Below are 26,517 nucleotides of genomic sequence, written 5' to 3'. Positions count from 1 at the left end.
AGAGTCTCAAGCACATGTTCTCAGCTGCTGCAAAATTATGCCACTGAGTGCAATAGGCTCTGTCATTTTACATCAGCTGAGAATCTGCTTGCAAGGGCAAAATAAGTGGATGCAGCTGCAGTTCTCTTCCTTGGGAGTTGCCCCTTATACACAACTGATAGCAGGTGGCTGAGAGCTGGTATTTAAAAATGAAAAGTTTTTTGGTGTTTCTTTTTTATAAATATTTTTGCTGAAGTTCATTCATGTGCTCTCTTTGAGAGACCTATAGCCCACCATCCTCCAACTCAGAGGAAAGGATGGACAGAATTAATTTTGAAAACAGAATTCCAGATGATAAATTAAACATTCTCTCTCATGCCATATCATGTGGCAGAAGAAAGATAAAATTGAAAATGTTACCCCTTTTTTCTTCAAATAATACAGTGCTATTCAACAGATGTAATTATCCCTAAAGATCCATGCAATAATTGATGGCCTGTCAATCAAAGCCCTTATTAGACATACTCATGATGTCACATCACAGTCTATATCTTAATCTAAATCTAAATCTTCCTGCCAGTCAAAAACCTTTATATAGATTAATCTGATTTCAGATACAAGTTTTGTGTGCGGCCTTTTACCCAACCTTTTCAAGGCTGTGATCAGAGAGGAGCTGTATCTTTTATGTGTGCTGTTGAGCTTGTATCATGGACTCTGGGCTGCCCCTGAGGGTTTTTTTGTCTGGCCCCACCCTGCTTTATGCTCTAGCATGGAGCCTGGAAAAGGATCTGCCTTGGGTGGCTGAGGGACCTGGGGTGGACCTGCACTGCTACAATCAGTGGATGGCAATTACTAACATTACTGGCTACTGGAAACATCATCTGTTCTGCTGGGGCTTCCCTTCCCTTCCCTTCCCTTCCCTTCCCTTCCCTTCCCTTCCCTTCCCTTCCCTTCCCTTCCCTTCCCTTCCCTTCCCTTCCCTTCCCTTCCCTTCCCTTCCCTTCCCTTCCCTTCCCTTCCCTTCCCTTCCCTTCCCTTCCCTTCCCTTCCCTTCCCTTCCCTTCCCTTCCCTTCCCTTCCCTTCCCTTCCCTTCCCTTCTCACAATGCCAGGCAACTTTGTCCCTCATCTTTACAGGGCAAAAACAGTGTTTTGGAAGATTGTTATCCTACTGCACTTGATGCCTTGCGCACTGCTTGGGATTATTATCCCATTGCACTTCCACACCTTCCATTGAAAGGTGATGCCTTCCTACTGGACCTAGGTGGCAAGTCACCACTTGGAGGCACAGTTCCATTACAAACTCCTGTCTTCATGGTGGTGTCATACACAGCTCTTCAGGATTGGTAGTTGCATAACAAATCTGAAGAAGTTATAAATTTACCAATAGGTAAATTTATTAGGCTTTGTGTTGCCAGTGCACTCTGGCACTTCAAGTCTCTTTCAAACGGAAATAAAAGCAAATGGAAGAGGCTGACGCTTTCAAGATAATAGAATTTATCTTCTGCAAATCTGCTTTTTAGATGTCAAGCAAAGCAATTTCACAATATATAGAAAAGATCTTGTCTGGCATTGTTATATTTTTATTGGTCTTTGATGTAACTTGAAAATATTAGGCCATGTTTTGGTGTTCAATTTTCTATAGGTTTTCAGACAGCCTGATATAACAAATTGAAAAAATGCCTGTAATTAGACATCATTCCTAACACTGAGGCATTTTGGAGAAAGCCACACAGCAAGTTTGATCTGCATGTAAAACTTCAAAGTGTTCCCTAGATCCATGTACTACAAAAAGACTTGAAGTCAGCCAGAAAATAACAGTAAACAATGAGGAAAAAAAAAATCTTGCCTTCAGGTTTGAAAGAGAAACTGAAAACCCAAAAGGTTCACATCTGCTGGGTACCATGTTCATAGTGAGATTGGCCTTGAATGTACCCTCTTGCATAGCCAATGTCAGTGGTTTCAATGACATTTTGAACAGAGGATTTCTCAGTTTTTTTCTGGCCCAGAGGCAATTCAAAACTTCCAGGTGATCCTCATATATCTTTCTTAGAAATTATATCTCCTGGAATGAGTAATGTTCTAATGGAACATTAGTTGGTTCCTGCGGGAGACGGGTGAGAGAGGGCCACTGGTACAGTGGGTTAGCCCATAGGAATAGGATGGCTAGTCTTACTCCAGGCCCCATATTGTGTGAAGTCTTTGTGGGTTTGAGTTTTGAATGTATTTTGTGCATTTTCATACTTTTCTGCTTGGTTTCCAGTCTTTGTACGAAAAGGTTTCTTCTGACAGAACAGAGTTTAATATTTGTCCTTGCAGTTAAAACAGCAACAAAGAAACACACCTAACAAGACAAGTCAAAACCAGTGATTTAAGAGGTTCTATGAAACTTTGTTGGAAAAAAGATAATTTGAGTAATTCTCTGATGCATCTCATCCACAACTCATCTACAGGTAAGCTCCTTCCACAGGGCAGTTAGGATCCACACAATCCCTGGTAAATTCAGCTGATGAGATGGCTCCACTGTAACAATGACTCCTGCTGCCTGACTCCAGGGCAAATTGCTGCTGCCAGCTGTGACCCAGCATGAGTCTGCTATGCAGATGGGCTGCTACATGTGCAATAGTTCATCAGGGATGGGCAGAGGGTTTATGAAATTTCTGGAACTTCTTTCCAGAAAGATTCTTGTTCAAATTTTTTAAAGAAGGAACTGTTTTTTACTGTTTTTACTCGTTTTAGCTTGGAGTTGGAGCTATAAACAGCTCTTCTTTCACTTCCTCTTTGAGGACAGGGAAAGGCTTAGAGACTAGCAATGGTCTGGGACCCATGAGAAACCATAAAAACCTTAGGCTTTAGGTTTTCTAGCTAGTTACTTTTGCCATCCTTGCAATGATATTGAGGTGCATGACATTAAAGGGGACAAAAATTTGTCCAGTTGTTGCCAGTTTTACTTTTGTACTTTTTGTCGTGTTGGTCTAGATGATATTTTGTGAATTCTGTATAACTTTGTTGCTGAAGGCTTAAAGCATGCTGTGGCACTGTCACCGTTGTAAAGTTTTCTTTTCTTCTGGGATAATACCATATGGTGACAGCCATGTTCTTAGGATGATGTCTGCCCCTTGTTACATTTATTACACCCTGAAAAATACCCTGCTTATAATAAATTACATATTCTTAATCATATATAATTTCATACAAATGTACACTTTGCTAAATTATGTTTGGATGCCTGGGAAGGAGAGACAAGTGAACTACATTTCACAAATGTTGCCCGGCAGGGCACATCTTCACTGGGGAGTGTTTTTTTAATAATGCAGCAAATCTTCATTTAATTGAGATGCCCTTTATTATAGTGTGAAGTTACAAGAAAATAACAAGGAAATAAGAGAGCTCTCCATGTAGGAAAAAAAAGCCACAATATTCTTCCACGGAGGACTTGCAGGGCTTCAGAAGTATGCTTAATTCAAACAGGAGAGTGTAAATACTCTTAACTCAACCCAAGAGTAAGGATTCTGGAAGGGGTGGCCTACTCTCTCTTTGCCTGGCCATGCAGCTCAGGGAATCCCTGCTTCCATACAGGGTGGGCATCAGTGTAAGATGAAATAATCATTTTTCCATAAGATGACTCACATTACAAAGTTGTATCCTGGAATTTCATCATTAAGTCTTTCACAAGTGGTCCTAAAAGGCCTCCTTTTAACCATGCTAAAGTAGTGGAAGCAGAAGTCATTTACACATTTCCCCCAAAGACCCAGTCCTTCCATCACCCCTCCAAGCAATTTGCTGACTAAATCTTCTATGTACTTGAATAATTTATGATATGAGTATATTAATTTATGCCAAGTGAAGAGGCTGACTACTGGGATGCAGCAATGCCAACAAACCAAAAATGGAAGCTGGAGACATGGAGGAAATGAACCCGTAACAATGGCAAGTGATATTTTATGCTCCAGCAGCAAGAGACAGCTGTGACCACATCTGAAACATGAGTGTGGGGAGCAGCAGCTAACAAAGGTTTTAGAATAAGCAGAGCTGAGCTAAAAAGAACCTACTAGTTTTGAGCTGCAAAATAAAGTTATTATAAAATGATTGAAAACTAACTTGCATTACCATTTTTTCCATTCAGAAAGTATATAAGTAACATTCCTGTGACTTTTACTTTCCACTGACATTGAAGAAATGGAAGTCTCAACTTGTGCCAAATTATCTGTCAGCCCAAGCCCTTGACCTGGGCAACTGATGAAGGCATGTTACAGATGCATGGAGTGCAAAGACTGGAAATATTACACATCTCAAGTAGTATAAGCTGGCTGTGGTCCAGCTTACACCAGCTGCTGATTAGCTCCATAAATGTCTTAGAGCAGTAACAGTTGGAGGAATTATGGTTTGCATTCACTAAACACCAATGAGGGATACCTAACTAGGCATGCTATGCTTGCATTTGTGGCCAGGAGATTGATTACACCAAGGATTTTTAAAATTCCTCTTTCTTTAGCTGTTCTTCAAAGAAATCATTACATGCCACAGTCAAAGCAGCAACCAGAATTACAAATTCATTAAAATCCACTTCATTGTCCTTATTGGAGTCCAGGTCATTCATAATTTTATCAATGAGGAGAGGGTCCTTTTGGCCCTAGAGAGAAAGAAGAATGACTTAGCTGTGCAGATCTTGAATGTGCAGTTCTGACATGCCTGGCACCACTGCTCTGTTATGAGGCTGTCATTGTTAAAGGGCTGCATGAAATATGCACCTGAACAGCAATACATGTCTAGTCACTCTAAGATCAGAAACTAAAGACAGTACAGCCCTTATAAGGTATACAGGGACTAAATAAGGACTGAAATTAATCAAACAGGTTTTAGGAGATATTGAACATGGATCCCTTTTGTCAAAATGGATCTCTAAAGTGCATTTCTTTGTATCATCCCATGACCAATAGCAGTTAGATTTCCAACAGAATACTCAGAAATGGTCATATTATATATCCAGTCATCCAATTCAGAAGACCTCTGGTTGGCAAACAACCATCCTATTCAGTGGGAACAAGAACATTGAATATCATAATAATAAATCAATAGCCAAGATAAAAAGAAAATCCAGTTCAAGGAAATGGTTGCAATATAAAGAACATCCTGCTGGTGGTCAAGGGTCCAAATAATTTTTACAATTAAGAGGATACATAAAATCATTATTTTTAAAGCTTATGATTTCATACAAGCATCTATGCTGTGTAATGTAGAACACAACAAACATGCAAAGAGATATTCAAATTAGCAGCTTATCATTTAAAGGATTTTCTTAGCACCTCTTTGCAGTGTACACAAGCAGCAGTACTGTGTGGTCAGTGTGCACAAGCTACTTTCCTGTCTCATGACAACTGGTTGCTGCATTTAATCCTTCAATAGACTTATCTATGCCCTATTATTAAAAACAAACACACAAACAAAGAAACAAACTAACTAATTTATAATTTTTTAGCATTGACCTTGCTACTGCTTCTAGGCTGGCCTAGCCCTCTTGCTCAAAAGCACTGTGGAGTTTGCAGAGCACCAGTACCCATCTCTGCTGTCAGTGGTACATGGGAGGGCACTGGGGCTTGACCACCCTCTGAAAACATATTTGTCAAATGGGACATTTGACATCATATTCTTCTGTACAGCTCCACAAGGAACTATTATCTGAGAGACTGTGACAGGGTGGGCCTTGCACAAGGAGGTGCTATTCCTATCCAAGCCCTAGGATAGCTGCTTAACCCACTCATGGTACAGTCACTCAGGAGGTTCAAAAGCTGCATCTTACTGAAAGGAAGGCAGTGAGCTCTCTGGTGAGGAGCTCCTTGAGTTCTCTTTTACTGAGCTTATATCTGTCTCCTTCTTTGCCCGAGTAGTGATGGAAAATCCTGATCAAGGTGTCCATTGCATCTTCCAGTGGAGTGGTCATAGCAGTGAGCAGGAGAGCTGTGGGGTAAAGATATGGTCACTGACATTGCACAGGAGTCAAACCAAAGGCCAGTCTCTGAGGAGGGAAGGAGGGCCAGATGAAGACAGAGATTGTTAGGCTAAATTTAGGCTTTCAGTTGATCCATCCTATTAGCTGAGTGTGAGCAAGGATGGGCTGTAATTAAAAAAAACCCATTGTCCTGAACTCATAAGCAATCGCTTCAAACAGAAATAAAGGATTTTTATTTAAGGAAATGATCTACTGTGTATCCATTTTATAAAGCTGCTGTAAAAGGAAATCTTTTGTGCTCATACCTGAAAATACAGGAAAAATGAAGGCCCACCCTCCTACCTGCTAATTTTAAAATTTTCTCAAGAAAATGTCTTCGAAAAGTGCCATGTGTGAAAGTACATTTATAAGGAAAGATCCACACCAGTTTAAAGGTGGACAGAGGAAGTATCATCTGCCAATTTATTTGGTCATCTTTGCTTGGGCTGAGCCTTTTTCCTATAAATTGCTTGCAGCAAACAGGTGTGAGCTGGTCATCCCCAAGGTTTGCTTCATTGAGCATACAGCAAGAAGGTACACAGCGAAGCAACAACAACAAAAACACAAACAAACAAACAAACAACAACAACAACAACAAAACCAACCAGATGGAAATGTAATTACTTGCAAAGTAGTGTACTCTAAAAGTAACTGAAAATAGAAATCAAGTGTAACTGAATAAAGCCCAGAGAAAGATTAAAAAGCCAGAATGCACTTCAGGTAGGACTGGAGTACTGAACAATATTGTCATGCAGAGGTTAAGACTTACCTGCTTTACAGGCTAGTGGAGGTGTATGCAGCAAAATGAACAGATCGCAGAAGGTGATGGTTACCTTCCTTTCAAAACCCATGCACAGGCTCTTGTTTATCTGGCTGAGGGGGTGGATTACACAAATAGAGACAGACACAGGGATGACGGGTCTTCTGTTTCCCTCTGCATTTGCCTACTCTGTTCAATAAATGCCTCTTGCTGTAACTGGGTCACTAAAATATTCACTAGGTAGAGTAAAGGCTGCATTTGGAACACATGGGATACTTTTTATAATTTGGCCTTTTACAAATACTCCCATTCAGGGCCTTGAAGATGAAAATTAGAAAATGCTAACAATCACCAAGTCGATATAAAACAACTTTCCACCATTTCTAAAAGAACACTGTCTATTCTGTCTTTCAGCATTTCTGCAGTCTCAGTGCTGGCAGCCAGCATTCAAAGGCACCTGGGTACCTGGGGGTAGGCTTCTACCTATGTTTGCCACGTATCCCTTGAAATGTCTAATTTAATTTTCAGATATCTCCATATGCCTAAAACATTATCTCTTGATGAGTGTAAGTCTTGCTGCAGTAAATGAGTTCTCAGGAGGAAATCAGGGAACTAGTTTCAGTGGAAGGTGTGCCTGGAATAATGGTGTACACTGAACAACAGTCTTGGCTTCATTTTGACAGTCCTGCACAAAAACTGTAGTCCAGCATCTTTCTCTGAATATATAACCTGGACTAAGAAGGGCAATAAGCGTCTTCTGCCCCAGCTCCAGGAACTTGTTGATGCTGAGGGATGCAGGAAACAGCAGCTTCACCATGGTAGGGCTTACCACCCCAAATAGCAAATAACCAGGGTTTTCATTACAGAGACTCAGAGCAGAAAACTGCTTGTGAGTTTGCTTTAGGGTTTAGTTTCCTTTAATAAAGCCTTGTACCAGCTGCAGACATTTGTCCAGCAAGCACAATTGTGCAGGTGAACAGGACACAGAGCTGCAGCTCCTTCTTTGTTTCATTCCAACCAGAAGGAAAGAGAATTAGATGGGCATTGTTTTTAACTCTGAAATCCTCCAAGCACTCCTAATTTTGACTACTACCATATATATCAGCCCACATACCTGCCTGCCTGCTGTGCCTTCAGACATGTTTCTTCTGCCTGTGCTGTTGTGACAAATCTCCACAACCTGGGGGGCCTTGTGTGGGCCTTTGGGGAAAAAGGGAGGGAAGAAGAGGGGGTGGAACTCATAAAAATACTGGATCCCAGTGATGAGGGAAGTGACTGTGTAAAGTGTAATTTCCAAAGCAGGCAGGCCCTTCTGACTAGGGGTCCCCGTGGGCAGGCATGGTGCTGTGTGCAGGGCAGACACCTGCACCTGCCATCCCTGTGGCCAGGAGTGCTCACCAGGGAAGGGCGAGCCAGCACTCAGGGAATTATTATAAAACATTAAGGTAGAAACCAGAGGAACAAGAGGAACATATCTCTCCTGGAGTCAGAGGAAGGTGAAGAGGAGAGCTGCTCCCCATACCCCTTCTGTATTTGGGGAAAACTCGTGGGTACCTGATTTTGTGCAGAAGTTGTCGCTGTCCTTCTGTCCTCCTATCAACACTGGAATCTATCTGGATCATATAGAGCATATGAGAGAAGAACATGAGGGATATCAGCACAGCATATCTCTCCCACTCAGTTCTGGGAATCCTCTGTGGCTGCAGATGAGAAGAAAAAGCACGGAGCTCCTAATGTAGCTACAGTCACAGGGTTCTGTCTTGCCTGTGATTCACTAATGATTATAACTATTGCACAGAAATAGTATACAGATAAACATGAAAATACTTGGTTGTTTTTTGTTGTTTATGGGTTTATGTGGGTTTTTGCCATTTATTCAACAGCAGTTTCACCCACAACCAGAAAAAAAACCACAGGTGACTCTATATAGAAGAATGAAATCCTTCTGTCTGTTTATATATTATTATACTGATCCTCTGGCTAATTAATATTGCAAATTAATTATCTAAGCAGAGTCTACAGGAGGTACAACTTCCAGGAAGCAGGTATAAACTTTCAGAGTTGCCATCCTTAGGACAGAAGAAAGAAAGGGTTTACTCTGTTATCTCCAGAACATCAGGTCAATAATTTATACAGTGATATAATATGTGCAGATTCTTTCTACAGGTACTTTCACTCCAGCTAATTGAGCAAGGAACCTTCATTCCCACCCACTAGTGGGTGACATACACAGGGAACAGCTGCACTGAGCTTGTTTGTCAAGGGGTCCATGCAATTTGCTGTGTCCAGTCCTTTCCTCCCTGGCTAGTGAAATCCTGCCAGTGGCTCCAGTGACAGCAGTCCCACAACTTCTTTGAAGGCAAGTCCCAGCACTGTCTACTTGAAATTGATGATTATCAGTCAACTGTTATATACTTCCTCATCCAACACTCCAGCACAATCTGTTTTAGTATGATATCTAGTTGGCACTGAAGATAATTAAAGTCAGCACAGACTGCAAAGCAGTTCAGTATCAGGCAAAGCCTTGACTGTGTCAGCAAACACCAATATCCCATCAGTCCTCGCCCTGCACTCTTGTTTCCAGCAGGTTAAGCACAGGAGCAGCACCAGATGGGGTTGACAGAGAATGTAGGACTGCCTGTAGACACAGTGAAGGATGGTGTCTTCCTCATTCATACCTTAACTTTGTCTGTCAGAACCTGCCAAATCACAGCAGTGTTGCTGGGAAAGAACTTCTGGAGATGCTTAGTTCCACTGCCTACTCAAAGCTGGATAATCTTCAGCATTAGACTAGATAGACACAGTTTTGTTAGGTAAACATAAAAAACCTCTAAGGATGGAGATTTCACAAGTTCTTGAGTAACCTGCTCAGGTGTTGCACTATCTCCCTGGGGAAGATGGCTGCCCTAACATCAAGTCTGAGCATCCCAAGGTACAGTTGTGAGCACTGGCCCTTTTTGCATCACCAACACTACCAGAAATACTTTGACTTTATAAATTACCTGCAAATAGTGTTGACTTTTCACTTAAACTCAAAAATAAATTTGGAAGCAGTCTATCTATCTAGCGATCTACCCTGACTCACCCAATCTATTTCCATCTTTTACTGTCCCTTTCATGTTATGTCCTTGACAATTATATACTTTCCCAAAGAATATTTCAACATTAAAATTCCACATTGCACTGTGGGAGCAATGGCTGTCATAAGGGGAAGGGGCAGAGTCTCCACCTGACCCAGCACAAGTGGTCTGCAAGACTGAATTCTGCCATCTTTTCTCAAGCAAGTGATAGACTTAGGCTAGCTAGGCTTACACAGTGAGCCAGCCACCATGACTTCCAGAAGATGATCAGAGGGATGGAGTACCTCTTGTGTGAGGACAAGCTGAGTGACTTGAGGTTGTTCAGACTGGAGGAGAGAAAGCTCTGGGATGAGCTAATCAATCCTTTAGGCCTTCCAGTACCTAAAGGGAGCTGACAAGGCTAGAGACTGGCTTGTACAAGAGCATGTAGTGACAAGACGAGGGGTAATGGCAGCAAACTGACAGAGGGCTGGTTTACGTTCAATAGAAGGAAGACAATCTTTTCTGAGAGGCTGGTGAGGCACTGGCACAGGTTGCCCAAGGAATTTATGGATGCCCCTGCCTGGAGGTGTTCAAGACCATGCTGGAGGGAGCTCTGGGAAATCTGGTCTAGTGAAAAGTGCCCCTGGACACCTCAGATGAGTTGATCCTTAAGGTGCCTTCCAAACCAAAGTTTTCTATGATTCTATGATTTCACTGGAGGCTGTTGAGAGAAAGGGAGATTGTTCCTTGCCCTGTAAATCTGAGAAAGGACCCAACATGCAGGACTGATTTCTTTTATTTTAGTTAGGGCAATAGAAACTTGCACCCAGCTGGGAGGCTCTATGATACTGTTCCTCCTCTCCTACTTGGAGATGGGGCAGTCAAATCACAGGCTTATCTTATTACTATTTTTGAGGTCTCTGCTCCTCAAAAAATGAGCAGAGCTCTGACTTGTTTGAAAGTAGTCAGGTCAGCATAGGTCAGCAGTCTTTTTCCTCCACAGCTGGGAAGGAGCTTTGACTTATTCACTAGGATTTCTCCTTGATCTCAAAACACGAGCTGCCTTTAAGCCAGAGCAGTTTATAAAGTGCCACTTTAAGCCATAGTAAAATGCTACTCAGCTTAAGTGTGAGAATCTTGTACTTAGGGCATTTGGTTTTCATCATTTACTAGAATGCATGTGGGGAATATTTTCTCAAAAGTAATTATTGTACTGGGAAAGACAAGTCAGCTTCCCACCCACATCCTGTCATTATTTATTTTTCCCAAATTCACACAGCTCTTGGTATGCACATATTTTGAATCAGTGTGGTAGTCCCAAAGTGGGAAAAGGTGAGATGGGAGGCAAAACTGCAAGGCTCATAAAGACATTTATACTACACAATAAAAATCCTATATTGGATTAGAGCCTAGATTAGACTAGAGTATATTAGATAGATTAAGGACTTTATGAGAATTACATTTGAGTTAGAAGTTCTTGTTAAATTATAATGAGCATTTTCTCATTTTAGGATTGTCAGCATTTTCATTGGTAGTTTGTATCCATATCTGTGTGGCTGACTGATCTACTAATTTCTCCCTCCCCTGCAAGTTCCAGCTCACATCTTCAAAGCCGCTTTAACTGCTGTAATCCCATAGGCAGCAGAATAGCAAAGAACACTTAAATGTCTTCTTAGTAGCTTTTACCACCTAGATTTGGTGGTTCACTCTCTAGGTATCTTTTTTAATAGGTTACACTTCAAGGGCTGCACAGCTGAAGTGGGTCCTTATATTCTCTGTTGAGTTCTGTTTTGAACAAGTTACACACCTCTTTTCCAAAACACATCACTGAGTTTTTCACTGAACTGTCTGGATCATTGAACCCTGCTTGTTCCCATAGTGGTCATTCCTCTTGTGATACCCACTTAGCAAAGAAATTGTAGCATTGTCAGTATTTGAGTTACTGACTTCAGTTACCACTTACTGCTTTCTTCTCCTCCTCATAGAAAATTGCTCACCTCTGTGAGCAAGCATCCATTACTAGCCTGTGAAGGCAACATCTATTGTATATGAATGTACTGTAATCTGTAAAATATGTAGAAAACTTCCATTAACCATAAACTGGAGTTTAGAAGTATTTCTGGCTACAGTTCTTTCTTCCTCTTATGCCTCTGAAGCAGATGGATCTGTCCAGCTATGTTATCAGCCAAGAAATTTATGAACTTAACGTTGTCTATCTATGCCCAGGAAGGATGCCAAAATAGCATGAAGTATCTTGGTGTAGATGGAGAATCTGAGCCATTTGTACCCCAGGTAGTGGCAGAGGGTCCTGTTACAGAGCAGCCTGGTAATCAGAGACCACACACCCAGTGCCAGCTGGCTGTGGCAGCTCACATTACAGCTAGAACTTGGCAATACATCACCATCTGAACAAAGCCAGGATACTCATTTTCCCTGTATTAGATCTGCTGATCAGTGGGGCAAACCCATCCCTTGGAGATACGGTGGCTCTGACTGGCTCATGCTTTTTCCTAATTCAAACTCATACTAACATGCAGCAGTCTTCATCCTGGTTCACTCCAATGTCCGGTTCCTTCCACAAAGGTTTTGCAGCTAGATTCAGCTTGTGTTTTGTAACTATTGGGATCTCTCCTTGCAGGCAGTGGTTCTGTGTCTCGGGATGGTGACCAAGGCACCTACTAAATTGTAGTGGTAACAAAATCTTACACAGATTTTGCAGGGTTTTAGGTAGATTATTGAGTTATTCCTGCCTCAGTTCCTCCTTCCTGGTTTCCAAGCAATCATACAGCAGCTGCTGCTTTGGGAATGGGACTTCAGGGTCTTGTGTGACTAGCTTTCTGCTGCCAAGTAGCATCTCTGAGCAGTGAGGGCTCCTGCCCCATGCAACTACACAACCTGTGCTTGGCCATGCCATGTGTGAGGTGGCCATCATAGCTCCAGATGCAGAGCTCACCAGGTTTTTTCATCTTCTCTACCCTCCCTGTGAACTCAAGTGGGCCTATTTGCAGATGACTGGCAAATAAGCTCACACCTTCTTCATCACCAGTGCCAAACTAAATATTAAAAATACAACAGGAAAATAAACACTCCAGATGAACTTGATTCAGTATTTCTGGGCACTACTGATGTTAAATCAATATAGAAAAATGAGGAAAATACTGTGTTCTCTTAATTTGTGTGTGTATAAAAAAGTAGGAATATTCCTTTGGTCTGAAGCTGCCCCTTAGTGTCCTGTTGAAGAACTGCTTCTTCCAGATCTCAAGCTAGCAACGACTGCCAAAAGCTGTGGGAACCAAGGGAGAGAAACTCCCTCCTGTTGGCTCCAAGGTACACGCAGGTGTTTCACTACTGCTTTACTACAGTAAGCCCTGTATAGGGGTCAGCATTGTCAACAGCACACCAATCAAGATGCATTATCATTAAAAATTATAGAGGAAAAAAATAACCATTGCACAGCCCTGTTAGCTAGAGGTTTAAACTCTGCAGAGAATTTAAGTACTTAACATAGGTCAGTGTTAAAATAAAGGAATTTAGGCACATGATTTACTGAAGTCTAGCTTTATATTCCACTATTGGTCCTTAACAGCTCATCCCAGACTTACCAACTGCAGAGAGAAAAAGAAAGTTCAGAAGCATTTAAGGTTAATGCTCCTGTTTGGAGGGTAAATGTAGAAGTCTAGTCTAGAGGAGTGTAATGCTCTCTAGAAATGTTACAGGAGCATTCTGCAAACAGCCACGAATTCTTGACAAGTGCAGTGGGATCAAGAAACCTCAAGAGGGCATCGAGAGCTAGTAGATGGTGAGGGTATAGAAGGAAGACTTTAAAAAAATATATAAGGACATGGCTGAAAGCCTAAGTAGGTATTTTGCATGGTTTTTTACTGTGGTGGAACTTGGAGACATTCCCAGAGGATAGAGAAAGAGACATATTGAAAGGATCTAGCTTAGTCTGAAGTGAAGGTAGAACATGTTATTGAACAGATCCTCAAAACAAGAGGTAATGAGCCAGGACAGGATGGAATCCAGCCTAGACCTCTAGAAGAACTTGAGGCAGATGAACAATGGGAGCCTCTGGCTCAGACCACAGTAAGGAAAACTGACTGGTACAATGCCAAGTACCATCCAGAGAGCTGCTGAACATTAGATCTGCTGTCATGTTGGATAAAGAGGTAGAGACCCACCTGAAAACCAGAAGGATGGGAACATGACTAAACACAGTGTACTGGGGGAAAGTAAAGAAGAGTCACAATGTAAAGCTGCTGGCACTCCCTGAAGAAGTTTGTGATGACTGACTTCCTTGATTACTGCCCTTGTTCCCAGAAAGCATTCCTCACTCTTAAGGAAATGAGGCTGCCATGGGATACAATGAAAAGAATCACATAGGAAATGTCTAACTGGGAGATAGGTAATTAAGAATAAATTGTTCGGTTTTACAAGGAATAGAACAAGCAATGGGGTCTCACAGGCACGTGTTCAGGAGGCAGCGCTAATCAATATGGTCACTGGTGTTTTCAGAAAGGGAAGGAGATATACTTTTTTGTTGTTGATACAAGTTACACAGAGACAGAAGTTAAAAACATCCTTGTGCTGTGAAGGATGCAAGAGGACCTCATGGAATTAAGTGATATGTAAGTATAATATATATATAGTCAGATAAATTCAACATAGATTAAACACAAAGTGTCATGGGGGCATTATAAGCTCTGATTTGATTATGAGAATTCATGAGAAAGATCTTGGGGTTACTGCAAGTGAACATGTTGGTTCAATAAGAACCTGAAAATAAATAGGTCTAGGAAAGAAATGTAACACAAAAAAATGGAAGTCTTTTTATGCCAATGAGTTCAAGAGAAGCCCATTTATTCAACATCATGGCAGTCTTCCCACCTTCATTTTATGCTCAGTACAGCAGAATTATAAGAATAGCAATAAACAGCTTCTATGTTAGAGAGAGCTAAACACACAAATATCTCAGGCTGCAGAAATATGTAACTGGGTATGTAAAAAAATTATATGTATTCAACAATGGCACAGAGAAGGTAAGAAGTAATTATACATTATGCTTACAGTATGCTCTGGATGTTCTTACAGCAGGTGCAATTGCTCTGAGGGATCTGCTCCAGAAAAGTTGATTTTTGACAATACTAGGAAAGAAGCTGGACCAACCCTACAGGAACAATGCATGTCTCAGAGGAGCCAGTTTGAGCATTAGAGGCTGACGTGAATTAGGAGGCAGAGGCAGATATAGTTATGGTACAATTGATTTAATTGTCTTTAAAAAACAAGGAAATTAGTTGGTTGTTCCTGGTTTAATGAGCACCATAAATGGCCCAGAGATATTTTGCATGCATGTGAAAATCAAGAACAGCTGAGATGGTGGAAGTAACAGAGAAAGTCAACAGGCATAATTTCCTCTTCACGCTTTAGAATGTGGGGCTGCATGTTTTCCCTCCATTTGGAGGAGAAATTGTTAATACACTATGGTATGTAGATACACTCCAGTGTATCAGCAAGATGCACCACCCAGTCTGTTGTGCCTCTATCCCTCCCTGTGCAGGGCAGTAGCAGGAGCTCCCAAAGCCCTGGCAGGTACCACGTGCAAGCCGTACCTCATGCAAGCCATACCTGGCGGTCAGGGATCTCCTTCCTGTCAAACAATGTGGTGGCCCCTGGGCTTCCTGTGGTCTCCTGGCTCACACCCTGGCCACACACTGTCAATCTCATACCACAGCCCTGTGCCACCTGACATGTCTGGTGCCAAAAGGCTAGGTGTAAGCATGCTGACAGACAATGCACTTGCACTTGTGTGTCCCTGGAAACAGCACAAACACATTCTCAAGCCTTTGCCAGCACTTGCTGGGTACTGCTGTTCTGATTCATCTGTTTCACTTCTCCTTGCTGTTTTTATCCTTGCTTCTGCACCTCCCATGAATAACACTTAAAGACTTACAGCCCCTGCATTTGCAAAGGGCTCCCCTGGCTCTAGTAGCCTCCATTGCATCTCAGTCTGCAGCATGAGTTTCTTACAAAAAGAAACTCATAATTTCCCATCATCCTGCTACAGGAAGCCTCTTTTCTATGGGTGATCAGTTAGCTCACATTCAAGTCTACTACATTAGATGCACAAGATTAGCATGAACAGAAAAAAAATTAACGTTTCAGCTAACACCTTCAGTGCATAAAACCAAAGATGTTGGAAGAGACAAAGCAAACACAGGTGATTGCAGAACTATTACTCAACTAATACACATCATGGTTAAAATATATCATAAAAATTTGAAAAAAAAAAAGGGAAATAAAATCACCAAAGTGAGTTAAAATGGGTAAGAGTTTTGAAGCAATTACACTGAAATATGGACTATGTCCCACTAAAATAAGTCATCATGTCTGCTGTAGAAAGCACAGCAGTCATCCACAAATCCTTTGCTCTATTGCTTCTAAAAGGATGTTTTCTTCTATTGCACTTGCTCCATTTCTCAAGTACTCCACAACAAAGCCTTAAAAAAGCTTGAGTTACATTCATAGCCTCCTCCTCATCTCCTCCCTGCCATGCTGAATAGTATTACACCTATTATCAATGTGTCTTCTCTTTACTTTGAAGAGTGACATAATACTGTTTAAACTCTTTCTTAACCACAGGACATTGTACAGGTTGCATGCAAACTCTCTGATTGCAGTGAGTTCTCCACATCTGTTATACCTGAGAGTTTAATAATATTAATATAGTACCTTCTAAGAAACATATCACTCTGAATAGAAATTCCTTCATAATCAGATTCATATGATTTTCTGTTATTTCCTTTTCAGATATTTGAAAATATCAGAGTCCCTGATCTATGGAAAGGAGAACATCAGTGACTAATGTAATGTGCAACATTTTAAAATTTATGCTTTTACTTCCCCTGCAAGTTTGGTGGGGTTTTTTGTTTGTTTGTTTTGGGTTTTTTGATGGTTTTTTTTTTTTTTTTTTTTGGGGGGGGGGTTTTGGGGGTTTTTTTGGGTGGTTTTTTTTTTTGTTTTTTTGTTTGTTTGTTTGTTTGTTTTGGTTTTTTTTTTTAGAGTAACATTAGATTTTACCTCTATGGAAAGCCTTTTTCAAACTAACACTTTTCTCATCATTTAAAGGTTGTTTTAAAGTTCATTGTCACTCTGCTATTTCCAGTGAAAGCAGGACAACTGACATATATGCAAAGACTGGTGCTAAATAAGGTTTTAGGTGTACTTTTGATGATACAAAGCACTACCATCCCTGAATTAAAAAGCTTAATGATATCACCATCCCTACTTGTTCTCTTTTTCTAGAATATTCTGGTGTCTTGGGGTAATTGTCAGATGTAAGAGGCTGGTGGGTTTGCAGGAGAGTTTATGCTACTGTCTTCTTTCTCTTGTGTTGAGTTGGATATTTAAATATGTTTCTCTTGGTACAAAGGTGAAAGTATCCTTATTCTCAGATAAAAAGAAGCAATCTAGAATAACTGAGGCTGTTAAGACTCCTTAGAGGCATACTCCGGCAGAAGTATATCAGAAACAAGTATTATATCATTAGTGACTGCCTTAATTGTACATCTCTCTAATTATGGTACCTTTATTAATTGCACATGTTGTATCTTCCAGTGGTCATTGGAAAATAACAGGCATTGATGTCTTTTATTGTAGAGATTATCTATATAAAATTATGCCACTCACAGAACTTTCCAACTTACCGATGTTGCTGATCTGTGGAAAGTTCCTAGATGATATAACAAAGTATGTATTTCTTTTGTCAGGCAACTGAGCCCAGGCATTCCCCATTCTTCATTCTTCAGGTTACTGTCAAGAAAAGTCTGCAGTACAAGGAAAGGCAGGTGCTCTCATTTCCTCTAATGATGCAATCCCACTAATGGGACCGGTCCAGCACTCTCAGTTGTTCCTGACTCACCTGACACAACATGTTGCAGCTCAAGAAATGCATCCCAGCCCATGTTCTGCCTGTGATATCAAAGAGATGAGGACTTGCAGCGTTGTGCAAGAGGTATTACAATTCCTCATTGAGGAATTACAGAATCACACAGAATCACAGAATGACTAGGTTGGAAGAGACCCTCAAGATTATCGAGTCCAACACATGCCCCTGACACCTCAACCAAACCATGGCACCAAGTGCCACATCAATCTTTTTTTAAAAACATCCCGTGATGGTGACTCCACTGCCTCCCCAGGCAGACCAATCCAGTATTTATCACCCTTTCAGTAAAAAAACTTCTTCCTAATATCCAACCTATATTGGATAGATGAAGGTCTGACAAAAACCAGTACATATCAAGCTCTGCTTTTGCTCAAAGATTGATTCCTTACTTAAGAAGTATTTTTTTTTTTTCTTGAGTCCACTCTTGTGAAGCAGCCTCAGCCACCACCCTCAGCAACACAAAGTTATTTGTAACTATAATGGCATGGTAAATATGCATTAAGTTACAGGTAGAAGTTGAAGATGAAACAACATTTCCACAATGGAAAGCTTCATGTGGGCTCAGATGCTCTGGAAATAAAGACAGAAATCAACTATCAGTGACAATAATAATTTTGCATGTCATACTATTCCAGAAATCTGGAGATTACAAGACTTAGACGGCAACAACTCTTCTTGCTCAGATAAGCTTATGCTTTGAAGATTTGTTTTTATCAGTGTTTCAAAACCAAGAAAAAACAGAGGAGATTGAAAGATATTGTAATCATGTTCTACTCTGAAAGTTACATTTCAGGAGCCCCCTATCTCCCCAGCAATCTGCTTCCCCGATCCCAAACCTTAGCAGGGAAATTTAATATCACCTGTTAAGTCCTCCTTCTTCTCTTAAATCAGATATGAATGTGTATTTTGAAATGGGAAGCTACAAAATAAAGCACAGCACACGGAAACCGAATTCTTTCACGCTCGTTTGTTAAAGAGTGCGTAATAACAGTTAGAAACAGAAGAGGGAGCCTTTAATCACTGTAACAGCTCTGTTTGCAGATACTCAGAAAATTAAAACAAAGCACGATCCTGTATGTAACATTCCCCAGATGATCGACAGAGTCCTCGGCTAGTTCCTGAATACCACCGACCTCCTCGGGCTTGGACTGACAGCTTGGTTGGCGTGTGACACGTACCTCTCCCCATTTACTGAGAAGCCGTGCTCCTGCACCATGCCGCGTCCCTTTTGTCTGCTCAGACGGCACCATTTCCCTGGTGCAAGCCTCCTGAAGCTAGGAGGCTGAACACCAACAGTTTGGGTGTGATCTCAAGGGGGACTGTCTACTCCAAGGAAACAACAAGAGCCAAAGACCTTGCGTCTCTGACTTTAGTGCAATGGCTTTGGCCCCTCATGGGGAAGCAGGTGCTCTGGGAGGGAGGAAATAGGCTGCCAGGCAAGATGAACTACCTTCTGCAGGTGTCTGCCTATTCATTTAGGATGCTTAGATACCAAAGCAGAGATGTGTGTCTTGAGCTCACTTCTGATTACAAACTGTGAGGAACTTTCACTTTGAAAAAGGAATTAATTGCTCAGCAAAGAGGTCCCATGACTTCATGCTAAGGGAAACTCTGCATCAGCTGGCATAAGATATGTGCCATGTGCACACTTGAACAAGAGCACAACCTGAACAAGAACACAAATGCTCCTCAAGCCACAGTGCCCTGTGGACCCTTTGTTCTTCCCAATCACATCTGACAGGACTGGTTCAGTGTCTTTGAGTGCTACAACCAGCAGTGACTGTAGGGTTGGTGCTCATGCCAAACATTGTTTGAACTTAAACCACACATAGAAGATAAAAGACTGTTAAAACAAGAGGGCTGCTTTCTAAAGGCCTGCTATCTTGATTTGAGGTGTAAGCAGCCGAAGTCGTGACCTTAGCAGCAAAGTCAGGCACTGCCATTTTCCCATGTGTGGCAGAGGTGTCTCTACTCTGTGCTATCCCGTGTCCTTGAGACAGAACCTGCCCATGCCCTGCTATAGCACAGTTACCAAAGCAGAGGTAGCTGGTAGTGGACTCTCCCTCTACCCTCTTTCTTGCCATCTCTTCCTCAGCAGCTTCTTGGCTCAAACTGCAGATTTGATTACACAGAGCTCACTGTAGTCTGACTTCTGCTGATGCTTGAGCCAGCTCCACATCCTTCAATAGCAAACTGAAACAAAGGCACCTGCATTCTTCAGAGACATCAGACCAAACAGACTCTTGACCAACAGTGCACCAGCCATCACAGTTAGAGATTTCCATTGTCATCTACATTGCTGACCCTACTAATCAAAATGCCATGGTTGCTGGGAGTGCTGCAAGGCTCCTCAGCCTTGTCTGCTCACCTGGGGTCTGGCAGTCAGACATTTGCTGAGGATCATCTTACTTGGCTATCATTGTAGTATTCATGTCTCTTCCTATTTAGTCAGTGACACAGGGAGCTTCCAGGTAACCAGCCTAGTACACACAACACAGTCTGCATAAATTATGACTGAGCAGTTCCATAATGTCCTTTCAGCATTTCATTTCACCATCAAATCACTCTTAATAGCAATAGCACATTTCACCCCAGCTCAAAAATATCACTACAATACAGCCACCTGACCATTTCTAGCTGTGCTCCTGAAATTAATGGAGATATATTAGTGACTTCAAACCAAAGCAGGCACCTTCTTTGGGTGGGATACAGCACCACTTGCCTCCAACATGTCCTGAATTAGTGCTAGAGTCTTGTCCTAGATAATTTTACACCTTGAACCATGTTGTTCACCTCATCCACTCACCATGTTTGCCAGACAGGTTTGCCAGACTGGGATTAGAAGATGGGATGTGAAGATGAAATGTCAAGGGTTGTGTTGTGTCAATCTGAAAGTATGCTCTAGTCATGAGTCACTGCCAGCTAAATCCAGGAACACCACAGTGTGGCACTCCCTCCCAAAATAATGTCATTTTGGCTCATCGACTCCTTGTGTTTTCTTCATATCCTCCTGGGTTTTCTAAATCCATGACACAGGACACTCTTCCCATAAATGAAGGAAACTCCTTCTACCCATCACATTTTATCTTTTAATTTATGTTCTTCAAGTTAATTATTTCATTTATTTCCTCTTATTTAGTGGGCTAGCCTCTCCAAAGAAGCAGCATATCCCCTTGTTTTACCCACCTAAATTATTTCTTTTCCCTAAGTGCTTACATATGCAGAAGCAGGCTCCATCCAAACGAGCTCTACCTCTCCACTTGCTGCAGTACACAGGATTATGTGATAGAGCAGTCCTCATTGCAGTCATTCAGCTGGGGAAGCATGGACCCAGCTGCTGAACCACAACACTATGAGTACATACTGTCCTGAACTCAGACTCTGTGGAGAAAGCATGAATACTGATGGTGTTCTGCACTGCTACACTGCCATATAATTAAAGGCAGCATAGCTCAAATGTTCAAGACTTCCCTGAACTAAGCCCTTATTAAGCAACAGGAACTATATAGGTACCATGTACTGTGGAAGAGTATTAATCTCCTCTCCAAGACATCACATGGACATTAAATGCTTGGTAAATGCTAGAAATTAGAGAAGGGAGGAGAAAGGGTATTATCAAATAAACAGCACTTCAGATTCAAACATACTGAACTCTGTACCCAGCAGTTTGCTTCTTGAAGGTGAGACACAAAGCTGGAGTGCAATTGCTGAACCAAATATAGTTGATAACTGCAAGAGATAATCACTCATGCCTTTGTTCTGATAGAGCACTCACCACTTGATGTATGCTTGACAATTAAAATCCTACCAGCCTTAAGAATTACTATACATTGATTTTTACAAGTATTTTAAAATGCAGACATCCCTCCTCTCCATTGTTTCATCAGAGATCTCTGCACCAACTGACTGGTCATGGGAGCTGTAATACCTGGAGGTGAGAGCTGTTATCAGGGCATTTCTCAAGTTCCATATGTAGACTGGTCAAATTTAGGCTTTTCTTCTCCTACATTTTGTTGCCTTGCTTCACTAGACAAGTGCTCATTCATACTCTTTACTGCATATTACTAACACTTTTGAAACGAAGGATTAAGGCTTAGTCCATGTGTGCTACCTGCACATGCTACCTTCTGCATGTTGTTGACATGCAGAACTCCAAATACAGATCTAACCTTAGCAGCAGGACTCTGCTTTACAACACACACAATAATCCCATGGATACCAGGTGTAGCAAGTTCCACCACGAAGGTGCAGTCTCTAGGTTACAGCCACATTAGGGCTCTAGCTATGGGTCAGGTGATCAGAGATTGCACTTGTTCTCTCCTGTGCACACTCCTATGCTCTGGCAAAAAGCAATATCCAGCTGAGCACCACACTGACACAAGCTGCACATAGCATTCAATAGCTATGTGGCAGGGAAGCAGGGTACCCAGAGACATGGGAGTGGACACACTAGCTATCTCTGCACTTGAAATGCTGCATCTATATTGAGGCACAGACACTGGAGATTGACCCTGATAGGATTTAGTCACAAATACCAGACAGTTCTCAGTAATACTGAGTTGACTCTGCCAGGTGCAGTCACATGTTCTTGATGAACTCCAGAGCAGCTATGAACCTACCCATCTCCATGTTCACACAAACAGGCCTTTTTTCCCTTTTCCTGGCCTCCAAAGAGCTGGCCAGACCATCAGGGAAGCTGGTTGTAGACATACTTCAATGACAGAAAAGTCCAAGTCACAAAGGTAGCACTGGATCAGTGAGTCCTTATGGACTGAGAGAAGTTTTCACAGTATCTCTGCACAGCATTCCATGTATCCTTGTATTCATGTATCCATGTATCCTGGTCTTTTTTCCATTATCTGAAGCATCTCCACCACCCTTGGCCTGGATGACAGAGAGCTGACGACGTAGCCAGCCTGTTGTACTGGTCCTGCTAGCAAACAGTGCCTGGAGAATGTTTACCTGCAAACCTAAAGAAGGTTATCACTCCTGAGACAAAACATGTAGGTAATACATACCCTCCTGGCTGTTGTTGAACCAAAATGATGATGACTACTGTGCTTATGCCATATGTAAGAGTGATGCTGTTAATTAACCAGGTTCAAAGAGCCTATGACAGATCAAATACATCTGTAATGAAACTTGGGTCCCAAATGGCTGCTATTGTAAGTAGGCATTATGCTGTTTGATTCCCAGGGCACAACATAATGTGCTAAATAAATTCAGTTGTCATACCACAGTCAGACAAAATGAATGCTAAACTTGGTGGCACAGGTGGTATTAATTGAGGAGTTATGAAAAAACTTAGACAAAATAGCTGAATTACTAACTGAAGTGTGTTTCTCTTGCCAGAATTATACCTGATTATTGGGAGTCAATGCTGTAATCAATAAAAGGTTATGACATGTCAAGGAAAATACAGTTCCATGAGCTCAATATGTGCACTGAGCAGATAGTGAAGAGTATAAGAAGGGACATCACTACGGAACTTCCTGACCTTTCTGGTAAAAGTTGCCAGTTTTTTTAAAGAGAATTCTGGACGTAAAACTTTATGGAGTTCTTGGAAGAGGCTAAGCACTAGTGGAGATAAGGGTGATCTAGTATATCCAGTCTACCTGGATTTCCAAAATATTTTTGGCAACATTTCTGATCAAATAAAGTAGTCAGCCATGGAATAAGAAGGAAGGTTGTTTTAGAATAAGTGATTGCAAAGAAAGAAATATGTGGTAGCAGAAAATCAGCCAGTCTTCACTATGCCAGTAACTCACCAGTGTGGTGCTAGACATGTACTGTTCTGCACGTTTATAAATGGTTTGAAGAGGGTAAAACACTGAGGAACAAAAGTTTGCTGCTAACATTCTAACTTAGCATACAGAGCTATGGCTTGTGAAATGACTGTAGCCAATCAAGAGAGAGTTGCAATTACAGGTAGCTGTATGAAAATACCAGCTCAGTGCTAAGGAGCAGGACAAAAAAAAACCAACCCGCCCCCCCACCACAAAACAAAACAAAACAAAACAAAACCAAAACAAAAAAAACAACCCCAAAAAACACCCAAAAAACCAACATTGAATAGCAGGGGCTATTGGAGAAGCAACAGTGCTAAATAGAAGTCATCACTGTGCCACCCATAGCTCAAGTACTATGTGTCATTTGGAGACTGTATGGAAATGGGAAGGTCTCAGAGAAAGGAAACAACACTGTTGCTGAGAGTGGCTGGGAAGGAAGTGGCTATGACACCTCAATGTGCAAAGTGCCTAACAAGGAATATGATACTGGCTTACAAAATTTAAAGTGGATGGACAAGACATTTAGGGACTTATTCACATTATCTTCTACTTTAGGAATGAGGGGATATCCAATGAAGACTGTGGGTCCTGATTCAAAGTGAATAAAGTGAGGTTGACAACATGACACTCAAATGAGGCCATCCAAATTACTTAAGGAAATTCTAATGCTGAAGGTAGCAGGATGTTGAGACAGTATGATGGGGAATGTGATTCTTGGCTGTGCTGGTTACTCCAACCCAAGTATCTGCCTCTAACTTCTTTCTGTTGCTGTTAGACATGTTCTCTAGTCAGATAGTCCTGCTTGGCAGCACCTTTCCTGATAGCTGGCAAGGATCTTAGCTGCCCCAGCCTTTGTCTCCATTTTTTTTCTGAACTTCAGAGCACATTTCAACTATACTCCAAAGTACAGTATACAAATGGTGCTGGTCACATCTTCTGTGCATCTAGTATGTTGGCCAGGTGCCTTGTGCAGCAATCCTGCTGGTTTTTTTTGACATGTCCCTTGATGCCTTGCTGTCTTGTTGACCTCCACAGGAACAGGTGAGAAGATGACTCTGGCAGAGCTGGATGTACCCTTAGCCAGAGAGAGCAGAGCCATTCCTACAGACATTGGTGGAGGTTTGCTCCCTGCTGCCAGGGAGATTAGGCAGCTACTGTGCTCTGACTTGCCTTGCAGTTGCACAGTGAAAGCATGTTGATGGTGAGACAGTCTGAGCCTCTCTCTTGTTCTGAACAAAGAGCTCATCTAGCAAAACAACTAGATACTGTTCCAAGCCAAAAGTAAACTTTCCTCCTAGTTTAACTTTAACCCAGAACTGATCCAGTCCACCCCAAGGTCACACTTGCTTGTGACAGTATGAGGAAACACCATGATCACATAGCTGGGAAAGGCTAATCTATTTCTCAGGTGTGGCATAAGCTTGAGCTTGTGAAATATTGACATGGTGCACATAAAATACACTGATTTTCAACTCCCTGATGCTTTCATGAATGTTGCACTGATTATTTTTTAGCACCTAAACTTTAATCACTAATAGGTAAGAAGAGTTTTTGGTTGTCTTAGTGTTTGAATTGCAAAGCTGGCACTGCTCAGGAATGCATTTATTGTAAGCTGAAGACAATCACCTTTATACCAACCAACCCTGCCCAAGAGTACAGCCTCCCCTTCTCCACTCCCCCCCAAAAAAGATTTAAGCAACCACCTCCACCCTCCTAGGCTATATGCTCTTACTCTGCTATTATAGGCACATAATTGCCAATTCAAAGAACTGAATCAAATTGAATGAACAACCAGCCTAGTTTAACTGCTTTGTTAATTGAAGCAAACTAAATCATGCTAAATTCAGGATAAGGATTTGCAATATGGCTACACAAAGGGAAAGCTTCACTTACATGACTGTAAGCTCTTTGAATAGTATTCTCCAAAATCTGGCACACATCATAGAGACCCATTTTAAAAAGAAATCATTCTATTTACTAGAATTTCTTTCTCAAGTAGCTTTCAACATACTGCAGTACCATGTATTCTTAATTGTGCCACTGGCAGACCTCCACTGTTGCCACAGGTAAGAAAGATCCTTCATTGCAGCCTGCTTTGCCAACCTGCATGTAGGTGAAGGCTAGAAGGGAGAAATGGTCAAAAAATCAGCAATTTCCTTCACATGACCTTCAACAGAATTGTCTAATTATTTGACAGGAAAAAAAACAATGAAAAGACTATAAATATACAAACAGTGCTTAGTGCACTTCTGATTAAATAATGATAAGAAATAAATCTTGTTTCCCCAAAAGACAGGCTATATTAAGCATGTAATATTTTAGACATTTAGCAGTCATTTGTGAATCATGAGCAGTCTCTTTGTGGTATTATAGACACACGCTGACAATTTATCATCTTTACAACATATAACCTTTGTACTCATGACAGAACACAGGTAAGTCTGTAAATACATGAACTGGATGCCCTTTCTTCATATTACTCACTACTTCATATAGAGCAGGAAGCATACTGCTTAGCAAGATAAAGGGAACAGGCTACAGAACGAGTTCAGACAGCCTTTCATGAAGACAGTATAACTCTCTCAATTTCAAATTCTTCCAGTGAACTGTGGCCTCTTATGTACATTCATTTCCCAGTAAGGGTGCTAACACCTTCAGTTCAGTAATAAATATATAATTATTTTCCTGCATTTGTCAAGAAACAGGAAGAGAAAACTCAGTGGAGTAAACTCTCCACTCCTTAATGAGACACATGTTAATATATATTGCTATTTTAGCTTGGTCCTCTGAAATACGATCATAAAACACCCTACTTTCATTGGTCTCCAAACAAATGTGTCATTATGTAAATTTTGCTCTACCATTTAGACATTACAGCTACAATTGTCATGCTCATAATTAACTGTAAGGAGTATCATCTTTGTTAAGTGAAGTCAGGCAAGCTGAACTTGAAGTCAAGTTGAACTACTTTTGAAGTGCATATAAAAGAACAAA

The 26,517-nt window shown here is 41.3% G+C and overlaps 1 protein-coding gene across 3 annotated transcripts; it reads right to left on the bottom strand.

Annotated features, from left to right (window-relative positions):
- Positions 1-1,036: 1,036 nt before the first annotated feature.
- On the bottom strand, positions 1,037-26,376 carry S100Z (S100 calcium binding protein Z). Of its 3 annotated transcripts, XM_085567833.1 has the most exons (5): positions 15,415-26,376; positions 8,282-8,427; positions 6,737-6,840; positions 5,779-5,936; positions 1,037-4,611 (listed from the first exon to the last, which is right to left on the bottom strand). In XM_085567833.1, exons 1-5 carry the CDS (start codon positions 15,511-15,513, stop codon positions 4,453-4,455), a joined length of 666 nt encoding a protein of 221 aa, XP_085423959.1. In that variant the 5' UTR covers positions 15,514-26,376; the 3' UTR covers positions 1,037-4,452. The 3 variants fall into 3 exon arrangements, with proteins under 3 accessions (XP_085423959.1, XP_085423960.1, XP_085423961.1); XM_085567834.1 differs by lacking the exons at positions 6,737-6,840; positions 8,282-8,427; XM_085567835.1 differs by lacking the exons at positions 6,737-6,840; positions 15,415-26,376 and having other exon boundaries at positions 8,282-8,408.
- Positions 26,377-26,517: the final 141 nt, after the last annotated feature.

The sequence above is a fragment of the Lonchura striata genome, chromosome Z (assembly GCF_050655825.1).
Source record: "Lonchura striata isolate lonStrDom1 chromosome Z, ASM5065582v1, whole genome shotgun sequence".
Classification (NCBI taxonomy): Eukaryota; Metazoa; Chordata; class Aves; order Passeriformes; family Estrildidae; genus Lonchura; species Lonchura striata.
This window is presented reverse-complemented; position numbering and strand designations above follow the sequence as displayed.